The 18,171-nt window shown below is 49.2% G+C and overlaps 1 protein-coding gene across 1 annotated transcript in view; it reads right to left on the reverse strand.

Moving 5' to 3' along the window:
• Positions 1 to 13,032: 13,032 nt before the first annotated feature.
• Positions 13,033 to 18,171, reverse strand: part of KANSL3 (KAT8 regulatory NSL complex subunit 3) — a 39,998-nt gene continuing 34,859 nt past the window's right edge. The window contains 5 exon segments of the mRNA XM_058278109.2: positions 13,033 to 13,187; positions 16,779 to 16,835; positions 16,837 to 16,913; positions 17,165 to 17,387; positions 17,665 to 17,774. Coding sequence (XP_058134092.1) covers positions 13,167 to 13,187; positions 16,779 to 16,835; positions 16,837 to 16,913; positions 17,165 to 17,387; positions 17,665 to 17,774 — 488 coding nt within the window. The 3' untranslated portion in view covers positions 13,033 to 13,166.

The raw sequence follows: 18,171 nt of genomic DNA on the forward strand, positions 1-18,171 counted from the left end.
CGTGCTGTGCCCACTGTTGACGGAGACTTTGGACGCAGGCCTTCCTGTTGAGTGGCAGACTGGAGAGGACGTGTGGCTCCACGCAGACATACAGACACGCGTACGCCGGTCCCGGCAGCAGCACCGGAATGGAGTGTGCCCTCCCGAGGAGGCCTGCACGGGGCTCTCCCCAGCAGACAGGCCCAAGAGGTCAAGTTCCAGGCCAGTTCTCAACCTTCCTGAGGACATGCTCTTTGCCATCAAAAACTTTGCTTCAAAACGTAATCCTTGAAAAACCATGTATTGGGAAGTGGACTTGGCCCAGTGGTTAGGGCGTCCGCCTAGCACATGGGAGGTCCACGGTTCAAACCCCGGGCCTTCTTGACCCGTGTGGAGCTGGCCCATGCGCAGTGCTGATGCGTGCAAGGAGTGCTGTGCCACACAGGGGTGCTGTGCCACGCAGGGATGTCCCCCGCATAGGGGAGCCCCACGCGCAAGGAGTGCGCCCCATAAGGAGAGCCGCCCAGCGCTTTTGAAAGTGCAGCCTGCCCAGGAATGGCGCTGCCCATACGGAGATCTGACACAGCAAGATGACGCAACAAAAAGAAACACAGATTCCCGGTGCTGCTGCTAAGGACAGAAGCGGTCACAGAAGAACACAGCGAATGGACACAGAGAGCAGACAACTGGGGGGAGGGGAGAAAAATAAATTAAATAAATAAATCTTAAAAAAAAATACAAACTATTGGACTGTGGCTAGAAGGGGACATCTTAGGAGTTCTGGGAAGGCGGTGCTGGAGTAGCTTTGGCAGGGCGTGGCTCTTACAATAGGGGAGAAGGCACAGAAGTCGCTCGACAGCTGCCTGGGGGACCTGCAGTCCAGGAGTGCTGCAGAGGCCGAAGAAGAAACCGTGAGCCGATGCCCCCGCGGCTGGGACGCCGCCCGCACCCACCCCAGGCGAGCGGCCTCGGGAGGCCTGCGGCGGAGCGGCCAGCGGGAGGGGAGAGGACAGGCTCCTGCCTGCCAAGAGGGAGGATGCGGCCGGGGCTGCGTGTGGCTTCTCTCCAGCGACTTTAGCCACCAAAACTCTGTTCTGACACGCGGGTTCCAAAGATCCAGCCCGCGCAAACGGGAGGGGTCACCCCCTGGAAAGGGCTTCCGCGGAGCGCCACCTGCTGGCCAGCCAGGAGCGTGCAGGCGGGCGAGCGTGCCTCTCCCGTCTCTCTCCCAGGCCCCGCTGATGGGTCTCCGCCCCGTTAGTGGGCCCTGCCCCTGTTCTGGTAACTTAACCAGGGCAACCTTAAAGCTTCAGAAAAAACTAAACCAAAAGTCAAAGAGCAGCTGTGAAATAGAACCACCAGGCAAGGAAGGAAATTCACCAACAGGAAAATCACCAACACAATCAGATGCCTAGATGTCAACAAAAGATAACAAGCAATACTTGGAGGACTGAAAAGCTTAACTTGAAAAGGCATGACAAAGAGAAAAGAACGGGAAAAATCGAACAGGGTCTCAAGGAACTGAACGACAGCACGATACGCACATACACATTACAGGTGTCCCAGAAGGAAAAGGGAAGAAAAAAGTACAGAAAGAATATTTAAGAAAATAATGACCCAAAACTTCCCAATCCTTATGAAAGACATATCAATATTCAAGGACAACGAACCCCAAGCAGAACAAATCCAAATAGACCTATTCTGTGACACCTATTCAGAATGACAAATATCAGAGGAAAAGAGGATTCTGGAAGCAGCAAGAGAAAAGCAAAGCATCACATACAAGAGAACCTCAGTAAGATTAAGTGCCAACCTCTCATGAGAAACCATGGAAGAGAGAAGAAAGTGCTGTGATGTATTTAAGGTACTGAAAAAGAAAAACTGCTGGACAAGAATTCTGTATCCAGCAAAACTGTCCTTCAAAAACAAGGGTGAATTTAAAGTCTTCACAGACAGACAAAAACTGAGAGTTTGTCACCAAGAGTCTAGATTTACGAGAGATACTAAAGGGTGTGCTGCAGCCTGAAAGGAAAAAAAAAGGGTGAGAGGCTTGGAGAAGAATGTAGAAATGAAGATTATAAGGGGAACTAAAAGGGTTAAAAGACAGACAACAGTAAGATATGCCAATGGAAAGCCAAGGGATAAAATGGGCAAAATAAGTAATGCCTTTACGGTAATAACACTGAATGTTCATAGATTGAACTCCCTGATCAAAAGACAGAGAATTACAGAATGGAGAAAAAGAAAATGAACCAACTACCTGTTGTCTATAAGAGACTCACCTTAGACACAAGGACACAATCAGGTTGACAGTTAAAGGCTGTAAAAAGATATTCCATGCAAACAGTAATAAAAAAGACCTGGAGTAGCCATACTAATATTGGGCAAAATGTTTTGTTTTTAAATTTTATTTATTTATTCCCAACCCCCGCCCCCCAGCAGTTGTCTGCTCTCTGTGTCCATTTGCTGTGTGTTCTTCTGTGTCTGCTTCTATTCTTGTCAGCACCCCAGGAATCTGTGTCTCTTTTTATTGGATCAACTTGCTGCATCAGCTCTCTGTGTGTGCGGAGCCACTCCTGGGCAGGCTGGACTTTCTTTCGCGCTGGCGGCTCTCCTTACGGGGCACACTCCTTGCATGTGGGGCTCCCCTACGCGGGGGACACCCCTGCGTGGCAGGGCACTCCTTGTGCGCATCAGCACTGCGCATGGGCCAGCTCCACACGGGTCAAGGGGCTCCTGGGTTTGAACCGTGGACCTCCCATGTGGTAGGCGGACACTCTATCTGTTGAGCCAAGTCTGCTTCCTGGGCAAAACAGATTTTAAATCCAACTGTCTTGAGATGAAAAAGATCAGTAAATAGTAAAAGGGACAATTCACCAAGAAGAAAGAGCTCTAATAAACATCTATCACCTAACTAGAGTGCCCCAAATACAAGAGGCAAACACTGACAACAGTGACGGGAGAAATAGACGTCTACAGTAAAAGTTGGAGGCTTCAACGCACAACTCTCAGCACTGGATAGAAAACCTGGACAGAGGATAAATAAGGAAACAGAGGGCTTGAATGTGATAAATGAGCCAATCATAACACATTTATAGAACATTAAATCCCCAAACAGCAGGATATAGTCTTCTCACGTGCTCATGGATCTTTCTCCAGGATAGACCATATATTAGGCCATAAAGTCAGATCTCCATAAAAATTAAAAAATATTGAAGTTATACAAAGCATTTTCTCTAATCATAATGGAATAAAGCTGGATATTAATAACAGGTAGAAAAAAGGAAAATTCACAAATATAAGGAGATTAAATAACAAACTCTTAAATAATCAGTGGGTCAAAGAAGAAATTGCAAGAGAAATAAGTAAATATCTCAAGATGAATGAAAATAAGAACAAAACATATCAGAACTCATAGGATGCAGCAAAGGCAGTGCTAAGAGGGAGTTTTATAGCCCTCAATGCTTATATTAAAAAGCTAAAATCACATACCTAACTGCACACCTGGAGGAACTAGAAAAAGAATAGCAAACCTATCCTAAAGCAAGCAGAAAGAAAAAATAAAGATCAGAGCAGAAATAAATGGGGAATAAAAAATACAATAGAGAGAATCAACAAAAACCAGAAGGTGTTCTAAATTGAGAACAACAACAAAACAATAAACCTTTACCTAGACTATCAATGGGAAAAAAAAAGAGAACAGATGTAAATAAAATCAGAAAGGAAAGGGGGACATTATCACTAACCCCACAGAAATGAGAGAGATCACAGGAGGATACTTTGAACAACTGTATGCCAAAAAACTAGATAACCTAGATGAAATGGACAAATTTCTAGACACAACCCACACTGACCCTAGAAGAAATAGAAGATCTCAACAAACTAACCACAAGTAAAGAAATTGAAACAGTCACTAAAAACCTCCCCAAAATGAAAAGCCCAGGGTCAGACGGCTTCACAGGTGAATTCCACCCATCATTTTAAGAAGATCTAATACCAATCTTAGCTCAAACTCTTCCAAAATTTTGAACAGGAGCAAACACATTCTATGAAGCTAACATGACCTTAATACCAAAGCCAAATAAAGAAAATTACAGACCAATTTCTCTAATGAATATAAGTGCAAAAATCCTCAACAAAATATTAATACTTGCAAACTGAATCCAAAGCACATTTAAAGAATTAAATATCACAATCAAACAGGTTTTATACCAGGTATGCAAGGGTGGTTCAATGCAAGAAAATCCATTGGTGTAATACAACACGTTAATAAACTGAAGAAGAAAAATCACATGATCATCTCAATTGATACCGAAAAGGCATGTGACAAAATGCAACATCCTTTTTCTTGTTTTTGTTTTGTTTTGTTTTGTTTTTTTCAGTTTCAGGAGCTGGGGGTTGAACCCAGGACTATATGTGGGAAACCAGCGCTCAACCACTGAGCTACATCGGCTCACCAACATCCTTTCTTGATAAAAACATTTTGCAAGATAGGAATAGAAGGAAACTTTCTCAATAATAAAGTGCATATATGAAAAACCCACAGCTATCATTATACTCAATGGTGAAGGACAGAAAGCTTTCTCACTGAGATCGGGAACAAGACAGGCATGCCCAGTCTCCACTGTTACTCAGTATGCTGGATGTTCTAGCTAGAGGAATTAGGCAAGGAAGAGAAATGAAAGGCACCCAAGTAGGAAAGGAAGAAGTAAACTTTTCACTACTTGCTGATGATATGATCCTATATCCAGAAAATTCCGTAAAACCCACAACAAAACTACTAGATGACTTCAGCAAAGTGGAAGGATACAAGATTATTATTATTTTTTAACTAAACAAAGATTTATTGAGTAAATCTTATGGACCAGAATGTGTGCATGTGGGATACAAGATTATTATGCAAATACCAAGAGCATTTCTATACAGTGAATGAGCAAATCGAGGAGAAAAGTTGCTATTTACAATAGCAACTAAAAGAATCAAATATTTAATGACCTTACCAAGGACATAAATAACCTGTATTCAGAAAACTAAAAAACACTGCTAAAAGAAATGAAAGAAGACCAAAATAAATGGAAGAACATTCCATGTTCACAGACTGGAAGATGAATATCATCAAGATGTCACTTCTACCCAAACTGATTTACAGAATCAATACAATCTTGAGAACTCCAACAGTCTTTTTTTTTTTTAAAGATTTATTTCTCTCTGCCCCACCCCTAGTTGTCTGTTCTCTGAGTCTCTTTGCTGCATGTTTTTCTTTGTCCGCTTCTGTTGTTGTCAGTGGCATGGGAATCTGTGTCTCTTTTTGTTGGTCATCTTGTTGTGTCAGCTCTCCGTGTGCGCGGCACCATTCCTGGGCAGGCTGCACGTTCTTTCGCGCTGGGCGGCTCTCCTTACGGGGCACACTCCTTGCGCATGGGGCTCCCCTACGCCGGGGACACCCCTGCGTGTCAGGGCACTCCTTGAGCACATCAGCACTGCGCATGGGCCAGCTCCACACGGGTCAAGGAGGCCCGGGTTTGAACTGCGGACCTCCCATGTGGTAGACAGACGCCCTAACCACTATGCCAAGTCTGCTTCCCCAGCCTTTTTTTGTAGAATTGGAAAAGCCAGTTATCAGGAAGGGTAAAGGCACCCAAAGAGGAAAAAAGAAGATTATGGGAATGATAGGAAAAATTGGACTATGGACTGTAGGCTTTATAACAATGTTAAATTTCTTGAACTTGATAGCAGTACTAAGGTGGTTACATAGTCAGTGTTCCTGATCTCAGAAAATGTACCTGGAAGTGTTAAGTGTTAGAAAGGCAAGATGGGAGAGTGTAAGTAGCTCGAGTGGTTGAGCACCTGCATCCCATATAGAAGGATCCATGTTTGATCCCCAGTACCTCCTAAAAACTAGAACAACACAAACAAGTGGAAAAAAATAACTTGGGGGAGCCAGAGTATAGCTCAGTGGTTGAGTGCCACCTTCCCACATATTAAGTCCAGGGTTTAATCTCCAACCCCGGAATTTCAAAAAAAAAAAAAAAGGCTATGATGCATGCAAGCTACTCTCAACTGTTTAGAAAGGCACAAGATAAGTTTGAAATTATTTCAGAATAAAAAGTTTTTGTTTTTTTTTTGGAACCAAATACAAATTCTAGCACTGAAAAGTACAATAGCTGAAGTCAAAAACTCACTTGAGAGTTTCAACAGATTTCAGCAGGCAGAAAAATCAGTGAACCCGAAGATAAATAAAAGAAGTGAAATTATCCAGTCTGAGGAATATAAACAAAAAATGAAGAAATGTGAACAGAAACCAAAGGACCTGTGGGACACCATCAAATGTACCAATATGTATCATGGGAGTCCCAGAAAAGGAGAGAAAGGGCAGAAAAAATATTTGGGGAAATAATGGCTAAAAACTTTCAAAACTTGACGAAGGACACGAACCTTCAAATCCAAGAAGCAAAGAAAGCAGGGGGAAAAATCAAAGATAGCCACACGGAGAAACACCATGGCCAAACTTTTCGAAGACAAAGAGAATCTTCAAAGCAGCAAGAGAAGTGATTTATCACATATGAAATATTCAGAATAGGCAAATCATATAGACAGAAAGTAGATTAGAGATTACCAGGGGCTGGGGGGAATGGAAATTAATGCCTAATGGGTAGAGTTTCTGTTTGAGGTGATGAAAAAGTTTTTGAAACAGCAGTGATGGTTGCACAACAATGAGATTGTGCTTAATGCCACTGAATTATAATTTTAAAAATGGTTAAAAAATGGTTAGCATGGTAAATATTGTTATATATATTTTAGCAGTTTTAAAAGGACAAAAAAAAAAAAAAGGAAAATGGCAAGCATTAGAAAGGATGTGGAGAAATAGGGACACTCATTCACTGCTGGTAGAAATGGAAAATGAAGAGCCTATGGAAGACAGTTTGGCAGTTCCTCAGAAAGTACTGAATTAACATATGACTTCCACACTTCTACATGTATATCCAGAAGAATTAAAAGCAGATTCAAACATAATTGTAACCAATGTTTATAGCGGTATTACTCACAAAAGATGGACAGCAACCCATGTGTCCACTAACCAAGGAATGGATAAACAAAATGAGGTATATATACACAATGGAAGATTATCCAGCTATAAAAAGGAATGAAGTTCTTTTTTTTTTTCAAACTAGAAGCTCTATTTTATTTGTATTATAAAAACCACAAAAATAGAAATGAAAGCTACATTAATGAAAAAAGAATTAAGGGATGAGTTCATTAAATATAACTGAACACATTTTATATTTATTTTTTAAATTATTTATTCATTTTTTAAAAAATATTACATTAAAAAAATATGAAGTCCCATTCAACCCCACCGCCCCCACCCCCCACTTCCCCACAGCAACACTCTCCCCCATCATCATGACACATCCATTGCACCTGGTAAGTACATTTCTGGGCATCGCTGCACCCCATAGTCAATGGTCCACATCATAGCCCACACTCTCCCACGTTCCATCCAGTGGGCCCTGGGGGGATCTACAATGTCCTGTAGTTGTCCATGAATCACCACCCAGGACAACTCCAAGCCCCGAAAACGCCTCCACATCTCATCTCTTCCTCCCATTCCCCGCACCCAGCAGCCACCATGGCCACCCTTCCCACACCAATGCCACATTTTCTCTGTGGACTTTGGATTGGTTGTGTCCATTGCACATCTATGTCAAGTGGGGGCTTAGATTCCACACGGATACTGGATGCAATCCTCCTTTCAGTTGTAGGCACTCTTGGCTCCATGGTGTGGTGGTTGACCTTCTTCAACTCCATGTTAGCTGAGTGGGGTAAGTCCAATAAATCAGAGTGTAGGAGCTGAAGTCTGTTGAGGCTCAGGGCCTGGCTATCATATTGTCAGTCCAGAGATTCAAATCCCTTAAATATATCTTAAACCCCAACACCAACTACAATTCCAGTAAAGTAGCATGAAAGTCTTGTGAAAAGAGATCCCATCTGAGTCCAGTTCCATCACGCAGAAACACCAGCTCCAAAGAAGGGCCATCTGACATGGCAGTGAACCCCATCTGCCATGACCATAGAACCCGTGGGTCTCTTTAGCCCTGAAAAGAACCAATACCTGGGGTTGTATCTACTTTATCTGTCTCTGAGACTCTGCTCAGGTGTGCATAAGGGCAATCCTTCTGACAACCTCCAGACTCTTTTTTAGAGACTCGTAGTCATGTAAACTCATTTCTCCTTTCCATTTCCCCCTTACATTAGGTCAAATAGCATTTTAAAGTCATATTATTATATGTAGACAGGGATATTCTGCTGATCTGCATTGAACCTTTAATTCAAGGTCATTTTCTAGTTGCATCTTCAGCTGGTATTTGGTAGTGATCCCTCGGTGCCAGGGACGCTCATCCCCGGGTGTCATGTCCCACGCTGGGGGGAATGCACTGCATCTACATGCTGAGTTTGGCTTCGAGACTGGCCACATTTGAGTAACATGAAGGCTGTCAGGAGGAAACTCCCAGGCACAATGCTGCTCTAGCCCTTGTTCTTATTGCAGGCATATAGGCTCACAAGCATAGTCATTAGTATCAGAAGCCCACTGTTGGACCCTCATTCCTTCCTGGTTCTGACCATTGCACCTGGGGGACTGCCGCTGCTCCCCTAGGGACCACGACAGAGCCCCCCTGGCCAGGAACCCAGTACCCCCCCAGTGTTGTTTTTAATTGTTTCCACTATGAGTATATCCAAACATTACCATACACCCTGGACATATGCCCTGTATAACTCCCTGTCAACCATATATAAGGAATGAAGTTCTGATACACGTGACAACACAGAGTAACCTTGAAGACATGTTGAGTGAAATAAACCAAAAACAAAAGAACAAATATTGTGTGATGTCGAAGATATGAAATAAATAGAATACGCAAACTCAGAGCCATAATCTAGAAAACAGGTTACCAAGGTATGGGGTGGTGGTAGGGAATGGGGAGGGGAGGGGAGGGGAGGGGAGAGAAAAAGTCACCAGTTTAAAAAAAGACAAAAAATAATCCAGTAAGATAACGGGCAAATGATGTAAATAGACAGTTCACCAAAGAGGATATACAGATGGACAATAAGCACATGAAACAGATTAAGACTACAATGAGATATTACTACACACCTATTAGAACGGCTAAAATAAAAAGAAACAATACAAACGCTGGCAAAGATGCAGAGAAATTGGATCTCTCACATGTTGCTGGTAAGAATGTCAAATGGTGGGGTCACTCTGGACAGCAGTTTGGCAGTTGAAAAAAAAAACAAAACTAAAAACTTACCATATGACTCAATAATTGCAATCCTGGACACTTAATCCAGAGACACGAAAACTACAAATGGCCAGACAAAAACCTGCATATACTTGTTTAGAGAAGCTTTATTTGCAATGGCTCCACATTGGAAATAATCCAGAAGTCCCCCAGTAGGTGAATGGTTATGTAAACTGTGGTACATTCATACAAAGGATGACTACTCAGCAATAAAAAGGAGCTACTGATAGAACTGGGATGGATCTCATCGGGGGCATATGTTGAGTGAAAAAAGCTAATCACAAAAGGTCACATACTGTATGATTCTATTTTACATCACTTAAAAAAAATTTATTTAAGCAGTTGTAGGTTTACAGAAATGGCAAGCAGAAAAGTTCAAATATGTCCCCTCAGACACAATTTTCTCTAACATTTTGCATTAGTGTGGTACCTTTGTTACAATTCATGAAACATTATGCTATTAACTTTAGCCCACTGTTTACAGTAAGGCTCACTCTTTGTGTTGTAGTTCTATGGGATGTGTGTTAATTTACATACACCCTAAAATTTCCCTAACTCTCCTTTTTTTAGGAGGTACCAGGGATTGAACAAGGCACTCACCCACTGAGCTACACCCACTCCACTATCCCTTTTCAATTCAGTGGTGTTACTTATATATGCAGCATCATGCCTCTATCACCATCAACTGTTGCCAAAGTTTTCCCATCACTCTAAACAGAAATTCCATACCAATTAAACATTTAACTTCCACGCCCTTCCCCGACTTGGCACCAGATACACTGTATTCTAGTTTGACTTTATGAATATGCATATCCTGCTTATTTCATGTGAATGAGATTGTATTTTGTCCATGTCTGGCTTACTTCAGCCAACATGCTGCTTAAAGGCTCCTCCGTGCTATGGGCAACACAGCTTCATTCTTCTTTCACGGCTGAATAATATTCCTATCTGGTATCACCCTCAAAATGCCAAAATCAGAGCCGAATGACAGGTCCGTGGCCGCTCGGGGTCTGGAGTGGTGGACGGGGGCGAGCACCGAGGGGCAGCAGGAGGCCGCCTCTGCGCTGAGGGCACAGTCCTGTTGCTGGTGGCAGTGATGGTTACGGGAACCCACACGCAGTCGTGTCAGGACTGTACGCACACACCGCCTGTGTCCACGTCGGTCCCTGGCACTGACGCTGCTCCACGGTTTTCTGAGATGTAACCACGGCAGCCACCTGGGTGGAGGGCACACAGGATAGCAGAAGATGTCCCTCTGGCCTGGCTGCAAGTGAACTGAAAAGGGTCACACGAAGGCCACACCGCGGTCTCAACCCCTGGCAGTTCTCCCCCTCAGAGGCAGCTCACACAGGCCGCCCAGGCGCCAGCCCTGCTCCGGCCTCCCGCCCTGCGACTCCTCTGCCTTGGTTTCCTCACCCATGAAAAGGCAACTGCAGGACCCACCTCACAGGATAAAAGGAGCAAACGCACGCAGAGCTCAGAAAACTGGGTGTTGCATCAGCGAGATGTCGCCCAGCGTTTCACAGAACATACTAGCTGTGATTTTCTAGGCCCATCTCCTTGGGTTTTTACCAGAACACACGGGAGTCCACAGGAAACAAGATGACGCAGTCCGAAGGCTGGTTTTGTTCCTGTACAGTTTCTGCTAATGTAAGAACATGACTGTCCCATCGGCTCAGCTGTGCTGGAGCTGGGACCAAGGGCCAGGGCTTCCTCCACCAGGGCCCCCTCTCGAAGCCCGAGGACAGCTTCCAGAGGCATCGCGTCCATCTCTCATGAGAAAACCTAAGGTCCTCTTGATCCTTCTACGATTTTGGCCAGCAGCATCACCTCCTTAGGTCATGGATTCCAGTTCTGCTGTATGATGTGTGGAAGAGAGCTCTTTCACATCTCATAAAGTGTGCTTTGAGAAGGGAACTGGCAAACATGCTTCCACAGATTTCAGACACTTCCCCTTCAGCCTATCCCCCCAAGGCGAAGAAGAGTCAATGTTTCACAACCGCCTTGCCCAGATCTGACCTTCCAGGAGCGCAGCGCAGGCCTGTTAGCCATCCATGGGGCGCACACGAGGCTTTTATCACGCAGACAGGAGAGGGCAGGGCGTGGTCGTTGCGTGGCCGCAGTCCCTCTGGTGCTGGCCAGGCCGCACTCGACTCCTACCTGGACTCCTCAGGGCCCTCCACCTGCCCTGAGTGGACCCTGAAGCGCCCTATCGCCCCGTCAGCCTCGTCCCTCTCCTCCTGCCCCTGTATTTCCTCCCTGCAAAGCCATCAACCCCGAGCCCTGGAAGCCTCTTCTAGATTTTGTAATTTCCCTAAACTTAGAAAATACCCCTGAATTTCACGAAGTTACCTGCCAGCTAATATCAACAGGAATGCAGCCCGACTGTAAACCACTGGCCAGCTCTGCAGGAAGTCGGACGCGGTGTTAGGACGCTCCCATCCCCTCCCTCCCCTTCCTGCTGGGCCTGCCTTGGGGTGGGAGACCCGTCTCCTGCGCACTCCTCCCGGCTGAGGGTCCAGCCTCTGCGCATGGGGCCCTCCCAGCCTAAAGGAAGACACAGAACAGAGTCACACTTGGGTTGCCTGATTCATCACCGTGCCTGGGGCACTCTGGAGTTGGGAGGGAAGTCCGCTCTGCAGGACAGGGTACTGGCCACACCTGTAACTCCCTTTGCGGACAAGCATAGAGAAAGGTCAGGAGAGACTCTGAGCTCCACCTCTGGGGAGCACTGCTCCACTCCGGGGCTCCGGCTGGTCTGCAGAGCCTGCAGGGCAGCGTCACTGCCAGGGTCTCCCCATCTCCAAGCAGGAAGGAGAGGTCCCGTGGGACGGGAACGCAACAGCCTCTGCAGGCCTGCTGCACCAACCTCCTGGAGCCGGGAGGCCGCCGCAGCCGGGCCCGCCGCCTCGCGTCCCGACGCTGGAGGCGGAGGTTCCAGGGGTTGGCGGTTCTTCCTCTGACGGGGCACACTCTGCGTCTCCTCTCCAGCTGAAGGAGCAGTTCCTGGGTCTGAACACCCTGGTGCTAGACGCAAAGCCCAGGCTCCAAGAGCTTCCCCACGGGGCGCCGGCCCCCTCCGTGGGCCCTGCCTTGTGCTTCCATTCTTCCTCAGCCTTTCAGGACCTGCAGGCCCTCTGGATCCTGGAATTGCCAAAGTGTGTGAAAAAAAGCAAGGGACCAGTTCCCACTTCCTGGCAACCGCGGCCCCCACCTCTGGGGTGGCGGAAGGGCTGAAGATCCCAGTTCTCTGTGCCTTCACCGCGAGCTGTTGACGGTGAGCGTGGACAGTGGGTGTCCCCAGGTCTCAGCAGGCCACTGAGCAACTGGACGTGGTTCTAAGAGGGAGTTCTGGACCCCTGGGGCCCACTCTCCCGTGGCTGCTGAGAGAAACGAGTCTCTAGCTCCCAGCAAACAGCCAGGGGCCTCCTGGCCCTCCGCAGGTGGCTTCTAACTCCCTCGGCCCAGACCACACGGACGCCTCCTCCCGACCTGGCGCAGGGGACAGCACAGACTTACAAAAGGAAAGGCCTTTATTAAACAGTGTGCCGTCCACCCCGACTCATGCATTAAGTCACAGCCAGCAGTGGAGAGGTGCCCCTGGCCCCGGGCGGCCAGACCTGCTGAGGAGGCTGGGGACCCTGGGACTAGACGTGTCGATCCTGGGGGACGACACGCCCCTTGCTGGCACCATATCACCTCATCTAACAGCGTCACGAGCCCCAGGGCCCCACACCCCCAAAGATAACTGGCAGGGGGGCAAAAACCACCATCTCAAAGAGTTCTTCAGAGCAGCGGCCAGCTCCGCAGGACGGACGCGTGCCCAGGGCTCACCGTGAGCAGCCGACACCGACCTGGGAAGGGAGGACAGGCAGCCCGGTGTCTTCAGGGTGCAGGAGGCAGGCGCTGCGGCAGGAGAGCAGGTAACACGGGTCAGCGCCTTGCCAGGTTAACACATCCCGGCCCTCTGACCCCACCATCCCGCTCCTGAGAGTTTGCTCCACAGCGGTAATTCTTTGGAACAGGGTGAAAGCTGGATACACAAAGACACGTGTTAACAGAACACTGGCTCTGGCATCACAGAGCCCCTGTCCCGCTATTCGGGGCCAGCTGCTTCTGGTGTTCTCACTCAGGAGAGGGAGGTGGTGGCACCTACTTCCCAGCTGCTGTGAGGATTAAATGGATGAGCCTTGGAAAGCACCCAGCACAGATGTGCTTGACCCTAAGGGGACCCCCAGGACTGTGCTCGAGACAGATGGAACGCAGGGAGGAGGGGACGCGGGGACATGCTCGGGGACACGGCGTTCCCACCGTCATTGTCCCACGTTGCCCTTAGGTGCCGTGGTGAAGTGCTGAGCCTCAAGGCTCAGGAAGGAAGCAAACTTCCCACTGAGGCAGCAGTTCCCTTACTTTCCTCCACTGCTCTTGGCAAACTCCAGCAATTCAGGGGAGCAGGGGAAGAGCAAGACAAACGAGGGAGGCGTGGAGAAGGGCTGGTGAGAAAACTCCAGGGTGCGCCTGCCGTGTGCTCACGGTGTGCGCACTGGGTCCTGCCGGGAAGACGCCCAGGAGGGAGCCCATTCCCAGCCTCCGCTGCGGGCGCCGCGGCCAAGGGGGCGACGAGGGCCGGGCGCCGGCAGCACCAGGACGAGCCACCTCGAGGCAGCATGTAACTGCCTCCAGCCCTCCGTGCCCTCCTTCCCTCCATCTTCTGAGTAGTAAAAAAAGTGCAGGAAAGCTCATTTCACCAAGGGAACATGGAGTGAATATTAATCAGAAACAGAAACAAAACATAATTAAGTGCTTGCCCGGACCTTAAAGGAGTCTACACCAGGATGTACAACCATTCGTTCCCGACATAAATACTGCAGCAGCATAAACATAAACAGGATTTTGAAACACTTAAACACAAGACCAGTATCACATTTAAAAAGGCTAATAATTGCTCAGCATCAACCCTGACCCAATCGGTGCTTTAACTTCCAGTTGTCTCATAAATGGCATTAATGACAAGGTGGGTTTCTCCACCTTTTAAAAGTCATGGTCCCAAAGCCTAGGGAGAGGTGAGACAGGCCCCCCTAACCCGACCCCACAGCGACCACAACTTAGGGCCCTCCTCACTGCACAGAGACTGCGGGACTCGCCCAGGTGCACACAGCAGGCTGAGCACAGGCGGCTCACTCACAGCCCAGGTCTGGGAGTCCAAACAATGAAGTACCCGTTAGCAAGTCTCATCTACTAGCCCTCCTCTGGCTGCAGGCAAACAGCACTGGAGCCCTCCTGGTACTGATGTACCCACTTTCCCGAGATGGAAACCGAGCTGTCTAGTCAACCGCCACAGGAGGTAGACAGCGGTCCTTTCCTGTGCTCTAATTCAGCACTGGAGGAGGGTTCTCGGGATCCCCACTATCTTCTCATCGCCTATCAGCCCCTCGCCCCGCAGCGCGCTGAAGATGACGACTTAATCTAGGAGGAAGGTCCCACAGGGCGGGGACCTGTGCTCTCGCTCAGCACCCACGGGACAGCTGCAGAGGTCAAGCAGGCTGGAAAACAGGCCACTTCCACCGAAGGGCTGCGGAGCCGGCCACGGCGAGGCTGTGCACAGGCTTGAGAGCAGGGCAAACTACAAGGAGAGAAGGAGCTGGGAAGCTTTTCATGTTTCAAGTTTTCGGCTGTGGTCAAGGAAAGCACCCAGAAAAAGAAAACAGAGGGTGGAAGGGAAAAAACTACAGGCTAATCTCACTAATAATCACAGAGGCCAAAACGCTACGCAAAATAAAAGCAAATGAGAAAAAAAGAATGTGCTTTTCCTCTTAAAAAAAAAAAAAAAAAAAAAAAAAAAAGGCCGTATTAAGCCAGTGAATGTGGAGTTCAGACAGTTTGATGTTAGGAAATCTATTAGAGTAATTCATCATTTTAAACTGACTAAAAGGAAATGTTTCTGTGCATCTATCTCATTTGATTCCAAAAAGAGATTATGCAAAATTCAAAACCCATTGTTTATTGAAAAAAAGGAAAAGAATGAAGTTTTAGCAAACTAGCAATAGAGCTGACACCCCCTTCACTCGAGGATCTGCATTACACAAACAGTAATAGAGAAACAGAAATAACAAAGAACAAGCAGACACCAACGTACAGGCCACGTGTCCACATGCCCAGGCGTGGAGAAGGCCAGAGAGTGGATTTCCAACAATGATGGCAGGAGGCACGGACTCATTGCTACCTCACTTAGCATTCAAAGTAAAGTCCAAGCGGACTGAAGAGTTGAAGTAAAACAAAGGCATCACAAGAAAATCCAAAAGGACTGCTTTTATATTCTTGTGACAGGAAAACATTCTTAAAAAAGACACAAAACCCTTAAAGGTTTTACTACATAGAAAGAATGAAAATATCTGTATAATAAAAGATCCAGAAATAAATAAATGTTAAAAAAAAAAGGCAAGCAATTTATGGAATAAAGCATATTTAACTTGTATAATAAAGGATCTATATCTGAATATATAAGATTGCTATAAATCAAATAAACAGATACCAATTAGCACGAGCAATTCAAAAAGAAAGATGTATGACCGCAGTAATCAGGAAAATGTGTAATAAAACAAAACTGCACCTAGCACAGAGAAAGAGTAGAAAGCCACCGTTAGGGTACCAATTGGGAACCATGTCATGCATATTTTTCAAGGAAATGCTAGTTACAAAACAGTTCATATTCTGTTGATCCCATTTGTGTCTAAAATTAATAAAATAATGTACTTTGTACAGAAAAAAAAATCTGAAGAATGCCTATCAAGTTATGAACAGCGGCTCTGATCTCTGGGGGTAGTATGATAGGAAATTTTCATTTTCTAAATTATGCATTTCTGTGACGTCTGAATTACTTAAATAAGCACAATCACTTTCGTCATTGAAAAATTAAGGAATAAAGTAAACTAATAAAAACACCTCCACCCTCTCCAAGAGGAAGGGCAGGCGCGAGCCCTGTGTCCGGGCGCTGCTGCTGGCGGGCAGGCCGGGCCCCGGCTGGGCAGCGGGCCACCGCTCAGGACCGGGCTCGTTCTGTCTCCTCCAGCCTCCCGTCTCGGCGGGGGCGCTCCTCGGCTCCCAGTTAAAGTCAGGGACGTTACGCTGGAGAAGGGGGGGCGCTAGCAGCGCCCAGGAGGGCCCTCAGGAAGAGCGCCGAGAGCCGAGCCCGAGAGCTGGGCACGCAGGGTGCGGGGGCTAGCCTCTGCCAGGTCAGGGCCAGCCTCTGCCCACGAGCACTGAGCAAGCCGAACGTCAAACGCGGCACTGCCACGCTCTGGACCCGGTCCGCACAATTAGTCTTCACAATCAGGGGTTACAAAGGACGGACCCCGGAGGCCACGACGTGCTCCCGGATCCAAAGCCACCTGCCCCGGAGTCTGCCAGGCCTGGGTCCCGTGCCATGGCAGCCCCCGCAGCCAGCCAGCCCAGCCCCCCCACCCGGACCGCGTCCTCCGCCCTCCCAGGCCCCCTCACCTGTGAGCCAGCGGGCAGCGCCTGGGAGGGCGGCTCCTCGGGCGCGGCGGCCCCGGGGGCCCAGCGGGCTCAGCGTGGACGTCCTGCTGGGCTGGCTGCGCAGCGTGAGCGTGATGGTGCTGGGGACCTTCAGGCCTGCGGGGGGCGGGGGGAGGCAGCCCTCGGTCCCGGCCCCGCCTCCTGCTGGGCCCACTTTCTGGGAGTCTCTCCCCACGCACCGCGCCCTCCCGCCCCTCGGTCTCCTCGCTGGCCGGGTGCCCTTGCCCGTCAGGTCACTCATCTGACGGCAGCAGGAGAAGCCTGCGCTCTCAGCCCCCTGGGGGCGGGGTGCAGGCCAGAGCCCCGTGGCGCGGGCTCGCCAGCGTGCTGCGCTTCCCGAGACTCACCTGGCGCCGGGCTGGAGGTCTGAGCCAGGCCGGGGAGGCTGCTGGCCAATTTAGCGAGGCCCCCGCTAGTCAGCAGCTGGTGGATGGCCGTGGGCTTCCCGCCAGGAGCGGTGCCCAGGGAGGAGAGGGTGGTGGCCACGGGAATGGCCCGGACCACGGTGCCGGTGCCTGTGGTGATGGCGCCCAGGCTGGGCGGGGCGGGCGGCAGCTTCACGCCGCTGGCCTGCAGGACACATGGCCCGGGGGTCACACGCCGCCCCACAGCCACCCTCAAGCTTGGAGACCACGGGGCCTGCCCAGCACCCACCCCACGCGAGGTGTCGCCGGGCAGGGTGGGACCACCGTCATAGGATGGAGGTCGAGGAGCGAGCCCCCGCCTCACAGGCGCCGAAGCGCCTCAGCGGTGGGGGCAGCCGCCGCGTGCTCGGAAGGCCGCCTGGCCTCACCCCACTGGCGCCGGAGCCCGCCCCCCTGCCCGCCCAGGGCCTGCAGCTCTGCACCTGGGGCGCGGGGCCCGCGGCGGGGGCGGCCGGGAGGCCGGAGGCCTTGCTGCTAATGTCCTGCAGGCTGAAGCTGAGGCCTTGGAGGAGGCTGCTGGCCGACGGGGCGCCTGGGGGAGGACACGGCAGGCGTCAGCAAGGCCCCCCGTGCGGCTGTGCCCATCCACCGCGGCACCCGCCACACCAGGGCTCATCCCCGGGCACCCTCCCACGGCTCAGCAAGGTGCGGGGAGGTCTCCCGCTGCACGCACTGGACACCCACGGAAGGAAAGGCACGACCCGGGAACGGCAGCGGCCTCGCCCTGTTGTTCTCACCCTGTTCTAAAGCACCTGTCCTACACGGTGAACAATTTTAGGAGAACCAAAGAGAGCATGAGTCCCACTTTTCAGAGTTCTAAGATTCTCTCCTTTCTTTCCAAGGAAAAGGAAAACACTCTAAGGCACAAGAATTCCACACGGCTGGTTTCTCCTTCACCTACACAGTCCACGAGCCTGAAGTAAAGAGGA

Source organism: Dasypus novemcinctus, chromosome 17 (genome assembly GCF_030445035.2).
Source record: "Dasypus novemcinctus isolate mDasNov1 chromosome 17, mDasNov1.1.hap2, whole genome shotgun sequence".
In the NCBI taxonomy this organism is placed as follows: domain Eukaryota; kingdom Metazoa; phylum Chordata; class Mammalia; order Cingulata; family Dasypodidae; genus Dasypus; species Dasypus novemcinctus.